Source organism: Lepisosteus platostomus, chromosome 1, assembly GCF_059453375.1.
Source record: "Lepisosteus platostomus isolate fLepPlt1 chromosome 1, fLepPlt1.hap1, whole genome shotgun sequence".
In the NCBI taxonomy this organism is placed as follows: domain Eukaryota; kingdom Metazoa; phylum Chordata; class Actinopteri; order Semionotiformes; family Lepisosteidae; genus Lepisosteus; species Lepisosteus platostomus.
The window spans coordinates 73,292,597-73,319,054 of record NC_142611.1 but is presented as its reverse complement, the minus strand read 5'-3'; the positions used below and the strand labels follow the sequence as shown (position 1 = coordinate 73,319,054).

At 35.4% G+C, this 26,458-nt stretch overlaps 2 protein-coding genes across 2 annotated transcripts in view; one reads left to right on the top strand and one right to left on the bottom strand.

Moving 5' to 3' along the window:
- Nucleotides 1–4,693, top strand: part of nudt6 (nudix (nucleoside diphosphate linked moiety X)-type motif 6) — a 17,882-nt gene extending 13,189 nt beyond the window's left edge. Inside the window, exons 4-5 of the mRNA XM_088637388.1 lie at nucleotides 1,669–1,723; nucleotides 4,011–4,693. Of these exons, the coding sequence (XP_088493514.1) occupies nucleotides 1,669–1,723; nucleotides 4,011–4,414 (459 nt within the window). The 3' untranslated portion in view covers nucleotides 4,415–4,693. The remainder of the gene's footprint in view (nucleotides 1–1,668; nucleotides 1,724–4,010) is intronic.
- Nucleotides 1,139–26,458, bottom strand: fgf2 (fibroblast growth factor 2). Its single transcript, XM_088637400.1, has 3 exons — nucleotides 25,808–26,458; nucleotides 15,515–15,618; nucleotides 1,139–5,510 (listed from the first exon to the last, which is right to left on the bottom strand). The coding sequence occupies exons 1-3, from the start codon at nucleotides 25,983–25,985 to the stop codon at nucleotides 5,325–5,327; spliced, it is 468 nt and encodes a 155-aa protein (XP_088493526.1). The 5' UTR covers nucleotides 25,986–26,458; the 3' UTR covers nucleotides 1,139–5,324.

Sequence of the window (26,458 nt, the reverse complement as noted above, 5' to 3'; positions counted from 1 at the left end):
TTCCTATTTTTTAAAACCAAACTCCTTTTCCTTCCATAAGCAAAATATACACTGTATATGAAAGCATAGCCTACTGTATATTTTATTTTGTGCAGGATTTGATTTGTCAGTAAATCATATGAATGGTGAACACAGGTTTGTAAAAATGGGTTTATATATATTTTGGATTTTATAATTATTTTGACTAAAGCATTTAAATGGGGTTTTAATCAGAAATTCGTCTTTGCTAGAGCAGGACAATTTCTGTAGTATAGGTAGCATTATTTTGTATCTTAAAAAATGCAGAACTATTGGGGATATCTGTCTGTAGGGAATTTCAAGAAAAATAAATGCTCTGAATTCTGCAGTGTACTGAGTATAGTAGCACAGCGTCTATCGAAGTCATAAACGTGAATTTGTCTGTTCACATTTAGTCGTACCTTTGTGATCATCCTGCTGTGTCAGTTATAAACAAAATAACTTATGAGAAACAAATTAATTAAATTAATTACAAAAGCATTATTTCTTGTTAAATACCTTTTTATATATGACAAATACTGTTGATTAAAACTCCTTGTAGTATATCTCTTTTGCTACTAATTCATATGAACATTTGCATAATGTCTATTTAATTATAGAAGCATGAAGATGCCAATTAAGTTTGAGACAAAATAGCTGCAGAAAATAAATACAAACTGAAATGTTTTTCATTTAAATTAATACTAGTTAAATAGAAGGTGTATAGGGCAGACTATATATTTATGAATGAGTTTTCTCCTCGAAGCCGTAGTGCATTTACTGTACAAAGAAGAGAAGGTTCGGTGTAGGGAGACAAAGATATTTGCAATTCCGGGATCAGAATGAACACAAACAATACTTTCTTCCTCCCTAGTGCCTCTGTGCTTTATTTTTTCATTCCAAACTTATGACCTCTAGTTTTCCCTTCAGCACAAAAAATACACAGAGGAAAACTTCAGTACACAACTGGAGGCACAGGTACACCCCACAGCATTAATTCCCCATTTCTAGCTAAGAGGAATGCAAATCCCAGTAATTAATTTAGTATTTTTTGCCAAGACGTAGAGGAAATACTTCACTCTTTAAGTACTGAATCATTACAGCAGACGGGAAGGAATTTCAATTAATAACACGACACAAATTGAACTTTCTAAAAAACATTTTGTTTTTAATATTTATGCAATAACAGCAGAGGTTTATTTAACTGAACACAAACAAGAGACATTTTTAACCAGTGCAGTACATGACAAGACACTACACCTTAAAGTTAAAATACAATAAATGTAAAAATATAAAAGCTCGAGTAAAGGAAAAGCAATACATCTTCCATAATTGTTTAAACAGGAACAAGTAAATGACAACTACATCATAATTTATCTAGCAGCAATTTCATTTTTAAATACCAATAAAGTAAGATGAACCATATTTATTAAAGAAAATCAGTAGAACATCAAACTTCATAATCTTCACTCAGATATAATCAAGAAAAAATAAATCATGGAATCACATTGAACTAATACATTTAATCTGTACAGGATATAAGTCACACAAAATAATTCCTTTCTGCTGAATCTCATTCACACATTCATTTCCAGCATTCTCTGGATTGGAACAAAGTACATGCCACAATCAAAAAACAGTTTAAATCTGTTTTTGCAATTTTTCTTACAGACAGCAAATGCTTGGAAATTCCCTGGTGGACTATCTGATCCAGGGGAAAATATTGGTAAGTTATTTAGTCTGTCCACAGACATTTTAATGTATATTTCATCAAGTTAAATAAAACCTAATATTCTATATATGAAGCAAAGACATTCAGAAACAAATATATTCAATACATTTGTGCTATTTGCGCTGATACTACACTTTGTTCTTACAAAATGCCACTGTACTTTTCATTATGTTGTAGTTCACATGAATGTTAATGTATTCAGATACCATAAAAAATCATCCAAATGGTTCTGATTTTCAGTTAAGTAGTTATATTTACAGTTTAAAAAGTAAAAATAATACATTTTAGAAACAAAAAGCTTGGTTCAAATCCTGCTGATTAACAGTTCTTATAAAGCAGCTTTCTTGTCACCCTGTTCAAAACTTGAGTAAATTTTGATGTGGCATCCAACAGTGTAGATTTAACAGTATACCTTTAAAGGGATAATTTTTAAAGCTGTTTGCTCTAGAGAGAATATTTCCCACATTTGTCTGAGAGTAGTAACAAAAATTTAAAAGAACAAACCTAGCAAAAGATAACATGAATATGAATAAGAAAAAACAAAATTATTTTGAATAAAACATAATCTGTGGATTGTATTTGGCTGGTCTAAATGTGGAGCACATTTTCAAGGGAGCAAAAAGCTTTAAAATTTGTCCATCAAAATTAACAGAAATTTCAATGATGTTTCCTGTTGTAGAGAGACACTTATTTACAAGAATATCCACATTAATTTGGATAGAGGTTCATTGTCATTCATAAAGTTATATAATATGTTTTGTTGTTTTGTGTATCATATTATTTTATGAAGAGTATGAAAATTGGTATGAAATTAGTGCTTTTATTTTCAGAATCAGGTCACACGCTATTCAATTGAAGGCAGAGCTTATTTCAGTGCTGTGATCGGATTGTGGGACAGCAGTCACTCAGACCACTTAGTTTTAATTAGAAAATTATCATTGCTCTTTCTCTAATCATAATTACACATGCATATTTCTTTGGACATAGACTGTTATTTAAGGCAATCAAGCAACTATTTTGAGGTATAGAACTATGCTTTACATTATGCTGTTATCTCTTAAAGTTACAAATAGGATTTTAAAAACACAAAATGTATTCATAGAATTAACAAGAATTATCTTTTAATTTGAGAATATTAGCCATACTGAGATTGCCATTTCAAAAGGCAGATTTTTAAAAAGTCCCGTTATATGTCTGTTCTATTTAAATTGTACTTATAGTACATAAACAATGGCAAATCAGTGGTTCAAAAATGAAGGAAAAATACTTTAAACTTTACAATTTATTTTAAATACAAATCACGTTCTCCAAACAATATTGTCAAAATGTGCTTGGGGTGTCAGAGCAGCTAGACTTTTTACTTAATGAATCTTTCCAAAGAGCAAATAACTAAAAACTTAACTTACAGGCTACTGTATGTGAAAAAAGAAGCATGGTCTCTACGATGATAAAATTTATTAAACATCTGTACAGTATATCTTCTGAAACTCGAGATCTTTGAACACAGAAACTTTGTCCACTTGTGAAATTTTTGCCAATTAACTGCTTCAGTATCATCAGTATTATAAATGAAGAAAAGAACAGAAATTTGAAACAAAAATGCTTACACGTTTAATAATTTCAAATTTTTAGATAATTTTAATAATTAGTAATTAGTAATAGTAATTTAAAAACACAGTGTTCAGAAGTTCAGATGGTCAAATCAGTCTCTTGTTGCAAAACTTACATAACATCTTAAAATTAGTGGAAAGTTGGTGATCTTTTCAATTAATGCAGTATGTATCATAGCACAGTTCCAAAGATAGTGTTGTTTTTTTTTGTAGTGTTGTGTTTTTGCTGGGTTTTTTTTTTTCAGGATATCACTGGTATTGCACAACTCTCATTTTTAGTCAAAGTCAGTCTAAGGAAATCTGTTAAACATTTAAGCATGCTGAAGAAAAGGATCTCATCTCAGGAAATGCAAAACTTGTGGGTGTGTTACAGTAAGCAGCAGCCGCTTGTCTTAAAATAAAACCCTAGGACCTTCAATGATTTAGCCAGAAAACACATTATTAACATCAATAAAGGCAGAAAACAGATGTTCGTCTTCTCTGATTTTCACACCTCTAACAGGTACTGTATTAGACCATGATGACAATAGTCAGATCTCTTGGATGTTCCAAGAAAAGGATCAGAAAGAAACATCACTTTTAAATGTAAAAAAAAAAACATTCTCATGCTATTACCATTTTCAGGCTTGTTCTTGATCATAAATTAACAAAACCATTGCATATTTTTACAGGCATCACAGCCATCCGGGAAGTTTTTGAAGAGACTGGCATTCGTTCTGAATTCAAGTCCCTCTTGAGTATAAGACAGCAGCATAACCACCCTGGAGCTTTTGGTATTTCAGATATGTACATCATCTGTCGACTGAAACCATTGTCATTCGACATTAACTTTTGCCATCAGGAGTGTCTGAAATGCGAATGGATGGATGTAGCTGAACTAGCCAAGACAAATGAAACCACTCCAATTACAAGCCGGATAGCCAAACTCTTGTTATATGGGTATAGGGAAGGCTTTGATCAAATTGATCTTGTTGTAAAAGAACTCCCAGCAGTCTATACAGGGTTACATTACCAGCTTTACCACAATCGATTGCCTATGCCATATGAAAACATGTATTTTTCTGATAAAAGCTAAGTGCATCAAGATAAAATAACACTTTAAGATATTACTGTTAGTAAGGTATTCTAGGTTTCAAAATACTGTACTCTCACTGGCATGTTAATCAGGGATTTTCTGATTTCTGTACATATATTTTTAAAATAAATATTCGTAGGATAGACTACAATATATATGTCCAAAAAAGGTATTGGTATCCAATATTTGAAACAATATTTTAATATTTTTAGCAAATAAGCTGAAGTGTTTTAAAAAATATTTTTTTTTTATTAAATTGCAATTTATCAACTGAAATAATATTTTGCCGTTTCTTGAATGCTGATTAGTTTTAGCAAGCAGTAGTAAAGATTCTGGATGAATTAACTGAGCTCAGAGAGGGCCATCAAAAATTAAGTTTGTACAGAAGTTTTATACTATCTGTCAATGTTCAATAATTTATGAAAAATATCTCTGCTAAAAATATGGTTTTAGCAAATGACATCTTTTAAATTAAATGAATTAGCAAATAACATTGTTTCAAATGAAAGGTGGTGGTGCTATTTTCTGAATTTTACATATTTAGTATACAGATATTGTGTACATATGTTTATATAAATCTTATAAATAATATAACATCCCTTTTATATATTAAAATATTTGGTTTTAGAGCAGATTGAGTATACGTTTTTTAGGATATAATCATTCACATTTTATTAATTAAAAATGCCTTTGTGTTTTCATCTGAAATTTAATTTATTGTATGTATACACAAAGAAATTGACTGCAACCTCTATGAGTGTTAAGTGACAGTCATATCACAGGTGTGTGATGCGCTGTTTGTTCAGCTTTTCACATCTCCTCAGTACCAAAGTATATCTCAATACCAAAGGTATTTTGCTGAGTATCTTGCTATTTAAAAGACTTGAGTCTCTTTTCTGAAACTGTGAAATCAACTCTTTGCTGACATGGGAAGAAAGAGAATGGCTTTTTGTCCTGGTCCTGTTCTGGATCCAGATTTGAACTGTCCAGTCCTTTTCAGTGCTACGTACCACTCAGGGTACTTCTTCGACCGATAGGTGTTGTAGTTATTCGACTCGAGTCGTTCGATAAAGTAGCATTCATCTGTGTGGCATTTCTGAAAAAGAGAACAAAAAGTAATGCATCACACCTACAGTATGTTAACAAAAAGTGATATCCACTTTCCTTTCTAAAATTAAATGCATCAATGCTACAAACTTAATTTCTAATTATTAAAGGACACAGAATACCATCATGGGCCCATCCTTAATGATTTTACTAACTGGTGCAACAAGTTCTCCCTAAAGTTAAGTTTAAAAAACAAAGGAACTGGTTATTTATTTTTAGGAAAAATACCACACCCCCTCAACCCACTATGATTGATGGTCAGCCTGTTAAAATTGTCGATGACTATAAATACTTGGGACTGGTCATTGACAATAACCTAAAATAGGACAAATGTTGCGACACTATAAAAAAGGCCAACAGAGACTCTTCTTCCTTAGGAAACTCAGCTACTTTAAGGTACTCTAGATAAAACTTTTACTTTTATCATTTATTGAAAGTGTCTTAACATGCTGCTTCACTTGCTGGTTTGGCAACATTAGTACCGGTAACTGTAATAGGCTGGGTAAATTAGTCAATATAAGTGGCAAAATAATCGGGAATAATCAAATCAACTAAGCATCCTTCACAAACAGGGGGTGACTAAGGAAGCCAAAAGCCCCCGCCATTGCGAATTCACACTTCTCCCATCTGGGAGACGCTTCTGTGCCCCCAAAAACCAACAGACTCAGGAAATCTTTCATCCCCACTGCAATTACACTCTTAAACAATGCAAAGTAACTAGCTTGTCTCTTGTCTCTTGTTTCTTTCTCCTGTAACACTGCTGTATTCTCTTCCCTTTTGATAATGTGCATTGTGTTGTGTTTGACTGTGCCATAAAACAAATTTCCCCTAGGGGAATATAAAGCTTGAAATTGAAAATTTAATTGAAATTTAAATTGAATTGTTTGCATGTGCATCTCTGTATGATGTATCGGTAAACAAAATTACCGTTAATTTATTTGAAATCAAACAGACACTGTCGGAGAACAGTAAAAACAAGTGGCTCTGAGAATAGCCGAATGCAAATTTGCTGGATCAGAAAACAAAAATTTTAAAAACGTTCCCGCGAACACATACTGTAGACATTCCATAACTGGAACGTGAATTACACGTATTATTATACTCGTTTTAGCTAATTGGCTTCTTGCATGCATTGACGTCTTAACCTAGAAAACTGTATGTTCCAGGAAATGATATTCCGCACATGTACCATTAAAATCAATTCTGTGTGATATTTACTGTGATACAGAAAGTGCTTGGAACGTTTTCAGATGACTAACATTTCAAGACGGTGCAGAACAGAACTTGTATACATGCAGCCCACTTTCTAAAGGATCAGAAGACTGTGGGCTCCTTATTAGAAGTGTTTCTGCATCACTCAAAACCTTCTCTCCTCCTACGCGTACACAGCAGAGTTACAAATCATTGCTGGGAAGAGGTAATTGATTATCATTTTACTTGATGACTTCCCATGGAATGTCTGTACAGTTGTCATTGAGCTCATACAACTGAAAACAACATTCCACATTCTGCATCAGGTTTTTAAGTGTATTAGACACAATTTTGAATTATAAACAATTAGGAGTAGTTTTAAAATTCTAAAATGTAAAGCATTAGGAAAAAATAGCCATACATTTAAGGTTACCCGATTCAAAATAATACAAATTGACTTGAGTAGTGTCTTTTGTTCTATGGGAAATTCATTTTTATATCAACTAGCACTATACTCATTACAACTATTATAATTATTATTCTAAACTGTGATGGTCAGTAGCACTGAATGAGCCCTGTATTTTGAGATGATAGGAAATTAGTATGAGTTCAGAAAGACCTTATTGACTACCCTCTGCCACCCCCACCTCCAAGATAAAATTAAAAATCATTGTGTTCAGTTCCCTCATTTGTTTCCATATCCCATGTAAATCCCATGTAAATGCTGAGTGAAGGATTTATTCTCGTCAACATGGGAAAGGGAACATGGAGCAAATACAAGAAAGTATGGTTATGGTTCTGACCTGAAAGTACAGAAGAGGTAGGTCTTGTCCTTTTTCAGTTACTGAAAAGAGTTATGATATGCAAATTATTTTAATATGCTTAGACTTCACATTGACCAAATGTTGCCAAAATGCAAATGACATTCATAAAAGGTTTGGCAAAAACCTCTAACTTTCTTGAAGCATGAAGGCGTTGTTCCCTCATACAGTATGTCCTCTTTTATAGCTTTGAATCGAACCTTCAAAAAGGAGCACTTTTTCTCTGCTGTTTAAAAAGGAATCATGTTTGGGCCACATGATTAGATTTTTAAAAATGTCAAAAAAAATTATGGTGACGGGAGGAGAATTTTACCTCACACAAGAAAATAAAATGCTTGTTAAGCTCTCTGTTTACTCCATTGTATACTAAAGAAATAGTCTACCCTCATTAAAACTGTTAAAAATATAATTATCCTATTATTCTGTTTATATTTGAATTATTTTAATTTTCAAGAATAGATTAAAGCTTTTTATTGTAAGTTCAAACAATATAACTCAAAGAACATTTACAATTTACAAATCTGCAAATACGATAAACGTTATACATAAGAATTAGGTCTATTCTCACCTGTTCCCTTACTATTTTACAAATATTTTACTTCTTACATATACATATGCAGTCAAAATAAGGGAGATGCATAAGTTTTTATGATTATTTACTCTTAATTCAAGTTTCAGTTATTCTGTATCTCAACAAATGCACATACTGTAGCTGAACTAAAAACCTTTTGCATTAAGAGTCTTTGTAAAAAGCAGCTCTACCTTTAAAAAGCAGAGAAAACCTTTGCTACAACATGCCTTAAAAAAAAGGAAACCTCAAAAGATCTTGAGGTCAAAGGCACATATGGGGGACAGTTTTATGACACAAATCCTCACATCTGGCTCAGATTTCTGTTGCTACAGGCAACGGAGTTCACAAAATGCCGCTGCTCTCAACAAGGAGTCTGTTGTGTATTAAGCACCTACCTACACGATAGCCTTCACATACTCTCTCTGGAAACAGTTAATGAAATTTGCTCGAGGTCAATTAATTTTTTCGCAGGACTATACATTTTTTGTCTCTTTGGCAGAATAGGACAAGAAAAACCTAAACATGTAGACAGAAACCCTTTCACTATATCCTATACAGTTCAGCATGATTCTCTTTTTCCAAGCACATATACTGTAATGATCCAATCACATTTTATTGTATTAAAATAGGTTATCCAAATATTTAGTGGTATAAAAACATTATGTAGTTATGGAGCCTTGGTTTTGTCCTCTGTTTTGCTTTCAGGGAATTAAAAAAGAAAGTCATTCTTCATTTTTGTCCATCTACCTCAACAAGCAACAGGCACAGTATGTACCCTGGATGGGACACCAGTCCCTTGCCAGGCAGACACACACTCACATCAGGGTCAATTTTCCCAGAAGCCAATGAACCCACCAGCATGTCTTTGGACTGTGGGAGGAAACCCATATGAACAGAAAGAGAACATACAAGTTCTACACAATTAGCACCTCCAGGTCCAGAACTGAACCCAGGGCCCCAGCACAGCCAGGCAGCAACACTAACCACTACACCCTGTCTGTATACGTGTTCAAATTCATATTTTTATTTCAGATGATTTAAAAAAGATTTCGATACTTTTACAAGCACCATAATGCACCTTTCTGTCATTTTACTCCTAGACTCCCATTTACTCCTACACTGCTAGCTCATTAGACCTCCATAATCTGTAGTGCAGATAGTGGTGAATATGTGATCAAACTTTCCACAAAGGTGTGAAACTCATTCGGTGGCAAAAATCATACTGTTATTTTAAGTGGGTGGACATCGAATAAGTGACAGACCCTACCAATATCTGTCCTAAGACTGTTACTGTTAATCACTGTCGACAAATGAAGGGAAAGTGTTTCCCAGAGCCTGCCACAGAGTTCCTGCCACAGGCATTGCTGTGTCAGACAGAACAGCAAAGTCCAAGGTCTTCACTTCCTGTTCCACCCAACGAAGCCCAATCCCTAATAATTGCAAACAGCTCTTTCATGTATGCAAGTGTCTGAGGAATGTTTTTCTTTTTTTGCGATATGCAGTTCTACAAGGCGTTCAGTCAACAAGAGTGTATTTTCCTCTTTCTCCTGCATATTTGGTGTAAAAAACGTGCCTTTATTTAGGCCAAGTCAAAATATTTGCAGTGACAATAAATCTTTGAATGACATGGCTCATGTGCCTCTGGAACTTTATTATATTAACTTTGCACTTAGCTCTGTAAACTCATTTATGACTCTAATGTTGTCATTATCCACAGCTGAACCCTCACTGTATATTTGCTTGGCTTTATTGACCCTGGATGTCTCAAATGTTTTTTTCGAAAGCTGATCGAAACCCCCCATGTAACCAATCAGGACCAAAGTTTGGATTAACTGGGAGTAATAGCAGTGGGTGAGATCAAGAGTTTTGGGATGATCTAATGATCTGAAGGGCTGCAAAATGTATCCAAAACAAATCTTGGACACGCGTCCAAACATTTTCACTGGTGACTCGATTCTCCCCTAAGACATGATTATCTTATTTGGGGTTGGGTCTGACGTGTTTTAGAGCATACTGTATAAAAGCTATAGGGAAAATAAAATACAGTAAACCCTCTGTATGGCCAAATGTCCAATAAATCGTGAATGATGCTTTTCAGCAAAAAACATACTATTATATGAGAAAAAAGATCAATATTATATACAGTATATGCTTTCTTCGTATATTTTTTTTTACTTAAAAAAAATCAAATCAACACAGTCAATGAAAATTGTCCGTACTGTATGCCTTTTTATCATAAATATATATGTTCTTTCTTTCAAAGTGTAATAAATTATACTGTATAAAATTTACTAAAGCATTCGAAACACAAACACCCATCGTAAGCAACTGGCCTACCCCACAGGGCACCACTGATATTGCTGAATTTAAAATGTGTGCTGTATTTATTTTTAATCTTGTTTTATTATTTGAGCTTTTTTTGCATCTTGTTATCATTTTAGTGTTTTTCAAATGATTATTTTTTCATTCAAAACACAACAGCCACCATTAGCATTTCACAGTCCTCAGTTGCATTGAAAGTCAATTTTCAATTTTACAGACAAAATTCCCATTTATGTTACACCCACTTATTTTTTGGGGGGGTTGAACTTAAATATTGGTTGATAAAAGGGAAAACAATGATTTCAATGTGAAGAAAAACTTTCAGAAGGATAGGGCTTGCTGCCAAGTGACTCACTTCATTTTCATTTATATCAGATGACCGCAGAATGCTGTCATTTGTCTGATCACCTATTAAACATGAAGGTTCAAAGCAGTAATATGGTAAATCAAAGAAATGCTGGTTTATGTTAATTGCTACTGTCTGGTATATTTGTGCTGAAATCAGCTCTGCACTGGGAGAAAAAACAAAGCATGCCCCCAAAATATTCATTAAATAAAAAGAATAGAATTTCATTGACATCATGTGTTTTTCCTGTCATTTTTTTATTTAGTTAATCGTTGTTGTGCATCTCATTATGTGTGTGTGCTGCATTGTGGTCTGTACTGTTGTGTATGTTTAGATTATAACTGCCATGAGTGACTGTTCCAGGAAAGGAGAGCTCCTGACAAACACAGAATAATATGAATTATTATTGGCCCAGATTAAATTGCCTCTAATGTGTGTGTAACCGTTCATGTTTTGTGAATGGCTTTCCTTACAGACGATATAGTCTTAGTCTGTGATGTACATGCCAATTCAAGGCATTATAAACATGAACAGAGAACATTTCCTTCCATTTTTGAACAAGCAGCTAAATGGCATTACCAATTAACTAATTATGGGTATCTTATTTCAAACCAACAAGAGCACTTGGGAACAAATTTGTCTTCAGCCTTTTTTGGAACACATAAACTGGTCTGTGTAACTGCACCATTCTTTTTAATTTGGGGTAGGACACCAAACACCCCTTTATTGTCTTTGAGAAAAGATGGACTGTAATGTTAACACTCGTTTCACATGTGGTGTCAAAATACCTACAAGGATAGGTACATAGGTAAATCTGTGAATTGTTCACAAAATAGGCTTTACGGGTGGGGAAGAAATGATTTTTCCAAACAGTCCCCCTTGCACTGCTGGCACCCCTACACAAGGATCGATTCCTTTGAAATAAAATTATTTTTTTAGTCTCATCTTCAGTCCTGCACCACCAGTTGGATCCTTGTTATCATCACAGAACATCTGACCCTGGAGATCCAGCTGTGAGAGATTCGGGGGTGGGTGGGGTAACTGTTCTTCACTGTAGACCTTGCTCTTGCAAGAGGAGCTCGAACAACAAAACTCATCTATGGAGTGTATTTGATAGATAACTCAAAATTCCAGCGATCTATTTACCCTTGCAATTAGCGTGAAAAACATTAACAAAGAACTTCACCACTCCCAGTACATGCTTCTGTTTATTCAACCAACATGCATTAATCAATAGCAAAATACAGCAAGTTATTTGTTTTTCACTTTTGAGTGCTTAAGTCATATTATTCTTCAGAGCTTTATGAAAAGAACATTAGAGGGAAGGGAATGTGAGAAATTGGCATTTGTCTTAGTTTTTATTTTTTTGCTTGTCATGCTGCTGCATTGTTTCCCCCAAAATGTGAAAATCAGGGGGAAATGAGAAGGATTTGTACTTTGGAAAATGAGACCCCTAAGCTAAGTTTTAGTGGCTGTCTGAACCGTGGGTTACAAATGATAAAATAAGGAACCCACAGAATCTACTCAATGTAATAAAATCACATGCATATCCCTCTCTGCTTTCCAGTAGGCTGCCCTTATGCAGCGATGTTGTGGACTATTGAGTAGGCTGGAAAAGGTCACTGTAACAGAGTTTGTTTTCCTCTGCACTTTGATCTAAGAGTGGGCATGTCCTTTCCTAAGGCAACACATTATCTAGGGCTTCTATCCACTTTTAGATTCAGATAACATAAATAAAAAAAGTACTCAAGGAACTGTAAAATCAACAAAACGAAGAACAGAACACTACATTTTCCTAAGGCACGAAACACTTTGGACATGAAAGAGAACAGGCTATTCAATCCATCACAGCTCATTTCCTTCCTGTGGCCATCTTAACAAAACATTGTGTAGCTATGACATGATCTGGCAAAGTATTCCAGCCACTGACTTTATATATAAAACACTGTCTCCGGGAAAAGAACTGATACAAGGAAAATGTTCTTTGTATCAGTTCTTGATCTGCCTTCGAATACCTTTTCGTCACTGGTGGCACCTAGAAGATGTGTCTATAAAACATCACCTCTAATGTAACCACAGGTTCTGACAAAACCTGAGACTGAAAGGTTTACGATGCAGAGCAAGAACATTCGGTATCAATGGTAAAGTATACATCCTTTGTTGTAGAATGGTATAGTTGTTGTAGGCTTTGTTAATACCTTTGTTGCTTTGTTACTGTCCTCTGTTTTACAGTTTATATGCAACCTTTTTTGTAACCTTGAAAAATAATTAATCAGCTATAATAACTATATTTATAATTGGGTTGATGTGGCTCTACAACAGTATTTAAAAATAACTACCCTCAGTGAATATCCTTTATACTGTATTAAAATATTGTATATTTGGCTGCAACACATAGGATGTACAGTAGGTGAATACATTACAAATCCAAGTCCGGTTCTCAGAACCCACAGCATTTGCTATTATAACCAACAGGTTGGATCTGACTTCAGTGAGAAAACACCAGCATTGTGGATCCTTAGTGTTCTCTGTTGAGGTGATCACTAGCTCCTATAGATTCTAAAGCTCCTGTTGCCTCATTTAACCTAAACACTGGCGTACAATTTTGCGAATTACAATTTAAAAGGGAAAAAGAATATTGCAAGAATAAAAAAAGTGTTTTTCCTTAGTACATCTGTACCCTGCCCTTCAAAAGTCTGTGTGGGTAATCTTAGAAACAATCAGGAGTTACAATATTTGTATGTTATGAGCATCAACAATTTGCTCACATTTACTCAATTTACTTGCTCATTAGTGTTTTCTACTATAACAAAAACATTGACTGTTTCGGTGAAAAAACATCACGCTTTCCATTTAACGCATACTGATTGGAATCTTCAAAAACACAATCACACACAGCTTGCACTGTATTATCAGTGGTAACAACCTTGCCTACCCTTATTAGGGCTGAGACCTGTCACATCCACAGCCCTCCTTACATAAAACTTTAATTTGCTCACTATTGTTAGGAGAAATTTCCTTTTTTTTGTTTTTGTGTTTGGAACTTTTTGATTGCTTACAAGACAGTGTATTATATCAAAGTGTATTGTACAAAATACATAATATTTTCTGCAAAATAGTTTTGGGGCTTTGACCATGTTCTGTATTGAATAAAACTTTAGGCCCTATGAAAAACAGCTTTCTTTCTGTAATTTTATGGAAAATTATAATATTTGGGACTTTGGGTGCAGAATTTGGGTGCAGAAGATCATTCATGATACAGGATTAATGTCTGAGCACCACATTAATGTCAAGATCATTGGTTCACACCCATCAGCTGAACAGAGAAAATATCTTTTCTAGTTTTCAAATGGCAATTCATTTGGAATTTCGTCATACAAATATACATTTTCATGTACATTACTCAGCTGCTTAACACAATGAAATCACTGAACTCTGACATATGTTGTATGACTTGTATGAACAACGCCCCACAACTTGTATGAGTTGATCCCATGACAATAATTTTGTGTCAGAATTTTAAGCTGTGATAACTGCTTCTCTATATATTGGCTGTATACAGAAAAGTGTATGTGAGAAGGCCAGCTTATTAGTCTTATAAAAGGATTTTGTTTCTATGGTTGACTTTATATTCAGTAGAAGACAAAAGTATAATTTTAAAATTTATATTTAAAGTCTTTCTTTGACATCTAGAGTTCACGAACAGTGAATACCCCCTTTAGGAGAGAGATCCATACATTTTCTCTAAAATTGACTTGAACACAACATATTGCGGAACTTTTTAATTATCAAATGAAAACTATACAAATTCTACTAATACGCAAAAATGAGTCAGTTCTCTAATTTTCAGAAATCTCTTTTAATTCTTCTACACATATGTTTGTGAAGCCAACCAAAAGTGCATGGATCAGTATTAAAAAACATTTCACTTTTGATTTAGACTTGTGATCTACAGAGAAAGCAATCATACTGTACATGTTTTCTTTTCCAAGTGCACATTTTTACATTGGGGGACCAAAAAATGTCATTTAGAGTAGACAATGGCTTTTTAAATGTAATTTTTAATTAACCTTTTTAAAAGATACAGATACAGATACAACTTGCATGTGTAAAGGCATTTGGAAAAGAGTTTTAAAAGTTATGTTTTAAACAGATACTGTGGTGTACTGTATGCAGTGTAAGTATAGCTCCCATGTATACTGTAGCTATATATTACCTTTTAAAAGCAATTCCCCCCAGCCTATCAATTTAAAAAGTAATCCCTTACACAACTTGTAACTGTTATGGATTACTTTTCCCCCAGCACTATTTACAAGCAAAATGTATCAATAAATGTAATAAATATGGGCAGCACGGTGGTACAGATGTTAGCTGGGGTCTTGGGTACAATTCAGTGGGTGCTATCTCATCTGTGTGGAGTTTATATGTTTTCCCCATGTCAACATGAGCGCTCCAGTTTTGTCCCACAGTCCAGAAACATACTGGTAGGTTAATTGACTTCTGGGAAAATTGGAGCAGGTGTGAGTTTGTGTCTGTCCTATCCAGGGCATATCCCACCTTGTGTCTAATGCTTCCCAGGAAGGACTCCTGGCCACTGTAACCCTGAATTGGATAAGTGGTTATTGAAAGTAATGTGATAATGATATAATTTAATAGACATTTCAGTAACATTTGTAAGAATTTCCAAGATACATAGTCTATTCTAAAGTTGGTACATCCTTCTCAGAAAATGCTTAACTTACCGAACCAAAAAGCCTTCCATCCTCATTCATCGCAAGGTATCGATTTGCATAAATCCCTTTGATTATGACTTCACCAACTGCTGTTGCCTGGAGCTGCAGCTTGACTGAAAAACAAGAGATTTGTATCATGAAATAATGTGTCAAAGATTAACCTCAGAGGACCCAGAGGTCCAGTAAAACGCCAAAGTATATGTATTATTTAAAGCTAAAAAAAATAAAAGTGGAGCAAAAATATTCTGAAAATAAACATAATAAAAACCCCACCTTAATACTTACTTTATATCAAGGGCTATGGAATACAGAAGGAGCTACCCAGCTGTGTTATTAATGTTGATACCCTGACTTCATTCAAGAACCAGTTGGATGAGATCCTTGCACTAACTTACTACTGAAAAACCAAATAGGCTATATTGGCCAAATGGCTTTCTCTCATTTGTAACCATTATCAGTAGTTTTGACTTACTTGGCCCTATTCTGCACTGTTTGCAAAGCCCTAACCAATCTCAAGCCACTTTTGCAGATAATTCACCACAATTAGGCACACATGTGGGAGAACACTGTTTGCCCACCACTTTTATTAAGAAAACATAGTACAAGGCAGAGGCTTGATTTTTGGAGGACAGTCCTCATTTACTGTACATCCAACTGTACCGATCTGGCGAACTATCAGCAAGCAATGGCGCTAACATTTCAGCTGATGCTGAAACCAGGTCAAAACTGCGCACAGATCACACGGCTGATTGTAGGAATGAATGCCAATAAAAGCATATAAAAAAGAGTGAGAAATCATGTATAGAAAAGGAAAAAAAACTTAAAATACTACAGGACCCATTTTGTCCTGTGATGCTGTGAACAGCCTAGCGATCTCAGATTAAACCACCACCTGCCAACAATGGATTTATAAGCAAAACAATACTGAGAAATAACTTTGCAATGCCAAAACACTGGGGGGAGAAATCGACGTTATCAAAGTTCCAAAAGGATGAAGTCAGACACCTTCCGTGAGGCTCAGTACAAATGAGAAACCAGAAAATGTCAGAGAACACATATAAATGTTTCACACGCCTTAGGGTTTTTGGGGTCATGTGAAAATTAAAAGAAATATTCACTTATTAGCTATAATATTCATCCATCCATCATCTAACCATTTTGCCCTGTACGGGGTCGCGGAACACTGGAGCCTATCCCAGCAAGCAAGGGGAGCAAGGACAGGGAACACCCTGGACAGCGTGCCAGCGCTTCTCTAGGGACACACATACTCATACCAGGGGCAGTTTTCACAGAAGCCAATTAATCTACTAATATGTCTTTGGAATCAGGGACGAAACCAAAGCACCCAGATCATGTAAACACAGGGAGAACATACAAACTACATGCAGATAGCACTGTGAAGCACCAATGTTAACCATTGCGCCATTCTGTCATAGGGATAATATTGAGTGTGGAATTCAAAACCCCCTTACAGCTTACTCTTAAAGGAAGAAGACCTGACTTTAGAAAAAAGCTCACATGTTTGCCTATACTATAGCACTGCAGCTTTGCTCTATTATCCATGGTACTGTACCACAATCTACTTATAGTGTGATTCCTCAGAGATGGTCTTGCTGCAGGAAGCTTAAGTAAGTATTAACACTAACAGAATGTGACTACAAGCAGATCGAAACAGAAGACTGAGCCAGTTTGTCTAAAGTGACAAATTTCTGCAGTATACAGTAGATATGGTTGATGAGCTGAGGTGCAGCCTGCCCATAAGCCACTAGAAAACATACTGAAGATACTGCTGCTAAGTGCTCAAAAAAGACTACAAAGCATGCGACGCAGATTAGTGAATCATAACAATATAACAATAACATCAAGGTCATGCTGTTAACTGACACTTTAAGCGGAGCATACAGTATCTACCAGAATGTAGTATGAGAGAGAACCTATAACTGTTGGAAAACGTACTTATCTCAGAAGATTGGCTGTGAGGTATTTCTATCAGCAGCTTTGAAAAACAAGCTGTTTCATAGGGTGAAATAATATTCTGTAGAGACAACTGTAAAATCCCAGATATACTAAGGAAGGAAATAATGAATAAGGTTCACTCATCTGAACTTGTAAGGATATTTGAGACAGGCTAGGGATTTCAATATTGGTCAGACATACCTTTACAGGACATAGAGGGCAAATAGTGAGATCTGTAAAAGGGACAGACCTATTCACTATTGATTACAAGGAATGTATTCTGTGGATTACTGCTCCAATTTCTACGACCTATGAAAGACAAAATCACATTTGTTCAGATAGTGGTCCGTATTTCACATTCCATGACAGATGACAGATGAATCCAGTGACAGATTCCTGGTGACAGCTGTGGGTCACAATGCTGGGATCCAGGCAGTGGAAAGAAGAAGAATGTGATAGTGGATTCATAGAGCTGAATATTTGATGAAAACTGGAGTTTAAACAAACAATATTGCATAAACTCTTCTGACCATTGGCTGCACTAAAAGAACTTCACCTCTCCAGGTTTTCCCCAGAGCAACAGAAAGACACGTTTCCAGTGGAAGAAAGTGCTAGAAGATCAAAAGTAAAAAGTCCACGTAGCTATTCTGAACCACCAAAACGTCACAAAGTGGAAGCTCGGATTTTTGAGATGTGACCTAATATTAATGTGTGGATGTCTGCCTTAGCCCAAGGTAAGCAGGACACGACCAACTGGCAGATCAAGCATGTTATATAAAGAAAACTCAAGGGACCTGGCCAAGCTACAACAAGGGGGTCGTTGTGAGAGTACACTTTTTAAAACAAACAATGGGTAATAGAGCAAAAGCTGCAGCGCTAAAACTTTTAGATATGAGGCCAAAACATGTAAACCTATCAAATGGAAGGATTCTGAGATGGAACCTTTGACATCTCAGAAAATGCAAAGGAACAATTAACAATTGATGGAGAAACTAAACCAGACGAGTTCAACAGAAAGACAACAAAATAAATCAATAAGCAGGTTTCAACAAGTGGAACAAAAGTGGGTAGAGATCAGCAATATTACACCCAAGAAACATCAAGATTGCTCAGCCCTGTGTCAATCCAGCAGCTGATGACCAATCAAGCCTCCTGTAAACCAGAACCTAGAAATAGAACCTTCAAGTGAAGCACATAACTACCACTAAACCCAGAGCTTGATGAAGTGTTAAGTTGTCATAACAACTGAAAGACTTTGTGTGCTAAAAGAACTACCAAACTAGACAGTTTAAGTTTTGCACTTTAACGCGTCAGCCAAATGTTACTTTTACTGTTAGTAACTAGAACTACACACTGTATATTGTTATAAACTATATTGTTTGTGACTTTTGTGTAGTGTGCCACAGCTGTGGACAAAACTAATTAGATGTAACATCAGAAGAAAAGGAGCAGAGAGAAAATGAACAACAAAGAGAATGTGCAAGACAGCATGCTGTGTAATCAGTTGTTTAATAAATAATTAGATGTTTTGTTTAATTATTAAGGGTTGGCAAGGAGGGAGGCAATGAAACACAAAGTATACAGTACTTTTGCCCCAGCTGACACAGGAACAAAAGAAAGGTTATGGAAACGAAAGCAAGTCAATAGCAGCCATATCACCCTGCAACTCACAACTGGCAACCCACTGAAGCTAAGAAGGTGTGAGCCTGGTCAGTACCTGGATGGGGGACCTCCTGGGAAAAACTAAGGTTGCTGCTGGAAGAGGTGTTAGTAGGGCCAGCAGGGGGTGCTCACCCTGTGGTCTATGTGGGTCCTAATGCCCCAGTATAGTGATGGGGACACTATACTGTAAACAGGTGCCGTCCTTCGGATGAGACGTAAAACCGAGGTCCTGACTCTCTGTGATCATTAAAAATCCCAGGGTGTTTCTGGAAAAGAGTAGGGGTGTAACCCCGGTGTCCTGGCCAAATTTCCCATTGGCCCTTACCAATCATGGCCTCCTAATAATCCCCATCTATGAATTGGCTTCATTACTCTCTGCTCTCCTCCCCACTAACAGCTGATGTATGGTGAGCGTTCTGGCGCACTATGGCTGCCGTCGCATCATCCAGGTGGGGCTGGAAGGGAGACTCCATTACCTGTAAAGCGCTTTGAGTGGAGTGTCCAGAAAAGCGCTATATAAGTGTAAGCAATTATTATTATTATAATTGGCTTCACCGAACCTGTTGGTAGTTAGTAGCAAATTGAGCCAAGGATCAACTCCAGACATTTCTTTAACGCAGTAAGATTATTGCTTACTTCCACAACCTTTTGCATAAAGAGGTGCCTCCTGTTCTCGGTACCCTGGAAACCCTGCTTTCTTTCCCCTGTGACAGATACAGATACACAGGAGATGGTAGGCATCAAGCTACAACCTTCTTGATTGCAGCCTTACTCCCCCACAGTGCTTTGATTGGCTGTGCTGTTGAGGTGCATTTAACCACACATGAAACCTGACCCCTAAATTACACTTTCAAAAGCTGTTGCAGCGGTTTGCTAATACTCCCCTTTTAGTGGTAGCAGCTATGCTCTTTTATCTCTGATCTCTGCTCATTTATGCCAAATAGGGTCCATTGTCTATTTTTATATTCTTTACTGTTCAATTCTATTGCTTTACAAGCCAAAACGGCTCAATGAGTCATTGCTTACTTGTTGCTAGTGTTTAATAATTTGTGAACTACATGACTGAATGGGACACTAGTTCATACCAATTCATAGAGCTGCAATTGCTGAAGCGCTTGCTAAACTGTAATTGGGGAATTAAATCCACAGACATCTGGCAATGGGTTAAGGATCTAACCCATACACCACCCTCCCCCCTTTATTTTCCTCCCTGACTATTTCGAACATTGTGTTTCTATGTAAACTTCTTGGGTATCTGTCCCATTTTCCCTGAAATGGCTTTTCACTGTTGTAATAAGAAAATCGCCATTGGAGTTCTGCCTCTTTTCTGAGCTTACTCTTTCTGGCTCTCATTTACATATCACTTCAGGATATTTTCCTTGGCAGCACTGAGCTTTCTTACCGTCAACATGAGGAGGATATTATACGTGCAAGAGTAATTAGTACTTCAAGCTCAATGGCTTTTATTTCATTAAGTGTTGAAATAGGCCTCATACGGCCACTGGCACCAATCTGCACATTGTTTAGAAAACATGGAACATGCAAACTTTTGTCTTTCAAAATTGCAAAACTTCAATGAATGATTTGTGACCTGCTCTTCCGAACAACGACTCAGTTCTCAATGTCACTTTTAATGGTTAAAGTTAAATAAAATAGAGTTATTTACAATAATAGGTTTAGAACATTCCTGTTTAGGGGAAAAGGTGGTATATTCACACATTTTCTTAATAGCGATTTTAAATTTAATTAAATTATGAAATTGTTTTGAAATTTTATGAACATTTGAATTAATTTGCTGCAGTTAAAACAGGCACATTATATTCAGTAACAGAATTTAATAAAATCAGGGATCTTTATAGGCAATAGAGTATAGAATAGTATACTGTTGCCAGTTCTTGCTTGGTCTACAAAATCAAAAAAATACATTTTAGTAAATGTTCATTAAAATCTTAGGCTATGATATAAATTAGCATTATACTTGCTAAGATGCATTAACATATCCTTTAAAGGGTGTTGTTTCGTAGGGACAAAACCCTGTCAAAGTACAATTGTGAGAAATATTCACCTGTTGACATAGGCAAGGGTACAAATTACTGTACTGAATAATCTGCAGTAGAGGACTGTGCTCCATCTGTCACAGTTCTTTAATGTGGTCTTGGTCAACAAAAAATACTTTTTCTCCTCCAGTGACAAAATAAACAGGAGGTTTGATCCAGGACAAGTTCCGTTATGAGGTTAGTAACCCTGGGTTTCTTTTCATTCAGTGGCTTAAACACAAGGTTTTTCTTGGTATTTCAACCACATTTCAAATGACCAGATACTAAAAACTGAAAAATAATGGTTATCCTGTGGATCTACCGTATTCTGCATTTACTGTATATTGGTATTTATAATCATTTATTTTTCCTTACTGGAATTAGACGAAGAAAGTTGTATTCACTTCAGAGGTTATGATTGTAAATCAATTGCCAGGTCCTAATGCATTTAAGGGGGTTTGTAGCCCATTTTCAGAAATTTTATTTCCATCAGCATCAGAATCAAAATTTTGGAAAAGGTACTGTAGGACGTGGCAAATAATAATTCAAACATTAGTTCTGTAGAAAAACACACAGGCATATAATATTGACAAAATAAAATTACAATTAAATAATGCTGGTAATTAAATTTCTGTTCCCAAATCTCTAACCTTTACCCTCAAGTTCAGTGTAGATTTTAACATTAAGAGCAAAAATAATTCAATCTCCCAAAGAATGTGCATGAAAGGGACAATGCTATTGAGATCATTCAAGACTATTCATCTGCAATCTCTTAACTTTTTCTACATTCTTTAAATGATAACATTTAAATTTCCTGTTAGGAGAACAGATGAACTCTACACTTCTAGAAAAATACCACACGTTTCTTATTGCAGTTCTCCATGCTGAAGTGTCCTTTTTTGAGTTTTATAATGGCTTAGAAACAATGTGCATTAATTCTAATGACTTAGAAGCAATGTGCAATGTAATTAAAAGCTAGGAGGTTTCCTTGGTTGCTTCTGTTCATTAATTAATTTGATTACTTTTTCGATTATATAGTTTAATAATTGCATTTGGTTGGTTCTGCTCTTGCTCAAACATTGATTGTTTCTAAAATGTAAACACAAACGTATTAATGAATGCATCAGTGTGTTTGTTGGTGAATGTGTCTGTATATTTACAGTTAGGCTCTTGAAATAAATCCCTCACTGTCTGTGGTCTCTGTGCCTGAAAAAATAAACAACCCCCATCTATCTCCACTTAATTTCTTAGCTTTCACCAGTGTGTAACAATGCCGAAGAATTAGAAATCATTCGCACCTGAAAAGAACCTAAATGTTTTTTAAAAACAACAAAAAAATAAGCTAATTTCTATTAATGTAACTGCTTTTGTTCGAATACATAGTATTTAACACTGATTTACAAGCCCATCGCTTTTCAATAGGCTGTCTTGCATGCTATTACATGAAACATCTGGCAATACTTTCCAAGTGCTATTTGTTCTCTGTTCAAAGTGAATTGCTTCCTCCATGCTTTGACTAACCACTACAGTGTCCAGTGCTATCGTTTACAGCAGATTTTCCAAACCCTAATCCTAAGGGGAAACTGAGTCTTCTGGTTTTTGCTCTAGCTGAAGTCTTAATTACAGGCTAATTGAATTCAATTATCTGTTTGGGGCACATTGATAAATTTGCCTTCAGAGCTGAAGAGGATGTGATTTCCATTAGTATTAACATTATTACTCTTGTTGTTGTTTCCTCAGTAGATGCCTTTATCCAGGGTGACTTAATATACAATAATACAAAGCGTAAATGCAAAAAGGAATTATTCAAATGCAGCAGAAAAACATGTAAAAATCGAACTCACAAAATAACAGTAAGACAGCCATATGTTAGAAGTACAATGCCTTTAAAATGCAGATCAGAGTGAAAAAAACATAAATCTGGCAGTAAATGATTTGTAGGGTAGGTATCATTGATTAGATTTAGGAAGGAAGTGCAGATTGCAGTATAAGCAGGTGTTTAATGTTCACGACAATGTGAGATACATCCAAGAGTGGTATTAGTTCTGTAAAAAAGCTCAAAGCTAATTATGGGAGAGTTTCTGGGAGATCATAATTTGACCATCTATCAACATCTTTGTAGACAGAAACAGGGTAAACAAGTTGATGGGAGGCTTCCGAGAGTATTAGTGGACTGGAATTCTATGCTCAATATTTAATAGAACTCAAATAATCCGTGGTATTAGTAATATTACGATTTGCATTTGGGTGCAGATAAATTTATAATATATTTAATCTTACACAGAATGTAAATAACAGGTAAGGCAAGTGGGTATCCTACATTTTTTATTGAGAAATTATCAAAGAAATACATCAAATTAACATCACTTTAAGGAAGCGTGCTAAATTAAATACTGGTTAGTACATTTCAAATCCAGTCTGGGATATTTCAGGTACAGTATTTTCTTAGGAAAAATGCCAAATTGGTATTTTGAATTGCTCACTAGCTCACTATAGCATATACAGTACAGATCAATATCAGCAAACTTGCTTAAACTGCTAAACTGGCTTAAACTTCCTTAAACTCTTCCCTCTCTCTTCAATTGTAAAAAATTACATCCATATGCCACACAATTTAGAATTAAATTCCATCTATCCATCTATGTCATATGTTTTTAAAACAACAAAAACACAAGTAAGCAATTTAAGGCTTATGGAAACATAATAACAAATTTCACAAATGATACAACAGTCATTTTTAATGCTAATTAAATGATGCATCACCAACATAATCCTCGGCAGCATGATGTAAGTCGTTCGGTATTTAGTGATTGCATCCATATTAGAAATTACCTAAATGCCTAAAATGTCTTTACATTTACTTACTGCCTACAGTGTGTTGAGTATAGATTCATGAAAAAGTGATCAAATACTGAGGATAGATACATTTTTGCTAAGAATTACTGTATATATTAAATAGTATATTTATTTTTAATGAGCAGAAATGTTATTCAAACTACATTTGACATAATGGGACATTAACTGAATGTTTTCTCAAAATATGGGCATTAAGTGTTTCCTGTAATAAAGCATGGGTTACATGCAGTGTTATTTCAGTGTACACGTGATGATCCTCAATTTAATAGTATTGATCGCAAACTGAGCTACAAAGCAAGAAGTAAAAATAAACATAACATTTTAAAAGTTTAATTTTAAAGCTATTATATAAAATGAATAACTGAGTAAATTATTTCATTTGGCTGTTCTTTATGTGTATATATTTTTAATAGGTTATATGTGATTTAAACTGGCTAATAAAACTTTGAAAACAACTGTAAAAAAACCAATGCAGATTATTCCCTCATGGTGTAACAATTTCACTTTCAAATTGTTCTATGGTCCAAAATGCTAGGCAAAACAAATACAGCTCACTTTAAAAAAGACATCCAATTCTGAAACCAATCTGATTTTTTTCTAAGAAACTAATAGTCATCCTTACTAACTGATCACAAAACATCATACAATAAACTGAAAAGAAAGAATACACTGAAGAAGATAAGTAGACATTCCCGAAAAATACGAGAAATGTATAAATTAATTTTAACTGTTTTACTGTCATTAACATGTTATTGTTCTTTGCAAACTGTTTCATCATACCAGTTAAATGCTTTTCCTAGTAAAACTGGAGAGACTAACTTTCCCCTCATTATCAATGTTACTAATATTACATAATCCTACCAATTATATATAAGAAATAAAAAATGTTCAGGAACATTCACCTGTGTGAATGGTTTGGCTTACACGCATATCATCAGTGTCATAATTTACAGATTTTCAATTAAAGATGCATTTTAAACTAACGTGGGAATATGTGGGCATACTGAAGGTGTTCTGCATTATAAGGTTATAGTAGAATCAAGGGAGAATACTTCGTAATGTGCTCAAATTTAATTTAAAAATGTTCCACAGATCCATGTATTGATTCTAAAAGTTTCTACATATATCAAATACACTACTACTAGTACCAGCGATTTAAAAGATTGCGTAGCACTGAAAAAATGTAAGCAAGCCTAGAAGAATCTGCAACAGCTGCCTTAATTTTACCCTGTCATTAACATTTAAGAAAAACGAACAAACATTAGTGTTGCTCATTATTATTTATTTTAATGCCAGTCCCAATTGCAATTTAAATAGTACTGGTAAGGCCTCCTATCTGCTTAAACTCCACAAGCGAAAACAGAAAGGATTTTTCTCTAACAGTATTTAATTGGTATAAAACGTCACTATATAAGGCATTAAAGGTAATCATATTCCCCCAAAACTATTCTTTTAGAAAAATAATCGCAGGTCCACTTAATGACGGAATATGACGTTTTTCAGTCACGCAGCACTGATTACTTTGCCTAGAAGGACACATGAGATTCAAACTAGAAAGTCAAAGTGCAATTCATACTATGATATTATTTGAAACGTTTAAAAAAATAATGACAATTACAATATTTCCCATCAAGAAAACACAGTTTTTATCTTTGTGAGGCTTTCAGAAGAGTACAACTTTATTTCCCTATTGCAGCTCTGCTGTACCTCAATATATAAAGAGGCTTTGTTGTTTTTTTCCCTGCTTACTGGCCAGAATGAAATTATGGAAATGTAATTTTCCACAACTTACTGTGAGGATCATTTTTTTCCCGGATCCCATCTATTCTTCCATCCGAGTTGATCCTCAAGAAATAGCCCCCATTTTTACAGTACAGCCTTTTGGGCTCCTTGAAGTTTCCAGGAGGGAACGTGCCGCTGCTACCATCTTCAGGTGCAGGGGGAAGAGTGGTGATCTCTCCTGTGGCCATCGCGGCTCCCCTTGTCTGCCCTGGACAACGGCCCTCCACACGCGTAGAACACAAAGTAGTGCCCCTTGATTCAATCCCCGGTGCTGGGGAACGGCTCCGGTTTCTTCTCCCCAAAGAACGTCTCACCCACACCCGCAGAGCTGATGTTCAAGAAACTGCCGCTGATACAGTTTGCATTCTTTTATACTGAAGAAACTGTGTTGCCAAGCCAGCTGAAAAGATGCCTGTGTAAAGCTCAGAGCACTGTGGGCCCACCTCTTTGGTTACTGATGGTCTTCTTATGAAAGAGAAAAAAGCTCCGGACTGATAGTGGTTTGACTCTCATATTCCTGCTCTGCAGCTTACAGAGGCTCCCCTGTCTTTTCCAGTCATTTGCACTGAAATGTTTACTGCTGTGCAGCTGGTAGAGGGAGAGCTCTGGATCTGTCTAATATTACCCTCTGTGCCTCAGTGCGCCTGCGTTCCCCCCCCCC

Coding starts and splice junctions, on each gene's coding strand:
- fgf2 (XM_088637400.1), bottom strand. CDS start 25,985: ATGGCCACAGGAGAGATCACCACTCTTCCCCCTGCACCTGAAGATGGT. Junction 15,619..25,807: donor GGAAAAAAATGATCCTCACA/GTAAGTTGTGGA, acceptor CTTGTTTTTCAG/TCAAGCTGCAGCTCCAGGCA. Junction 5,511..15,514: donor ATGGAAGGCTTTTTGGTTCG/GTAAGTTAAGCA, acceptor TCTCTTTTTCAG/AAATGCCACACAGATGAATG.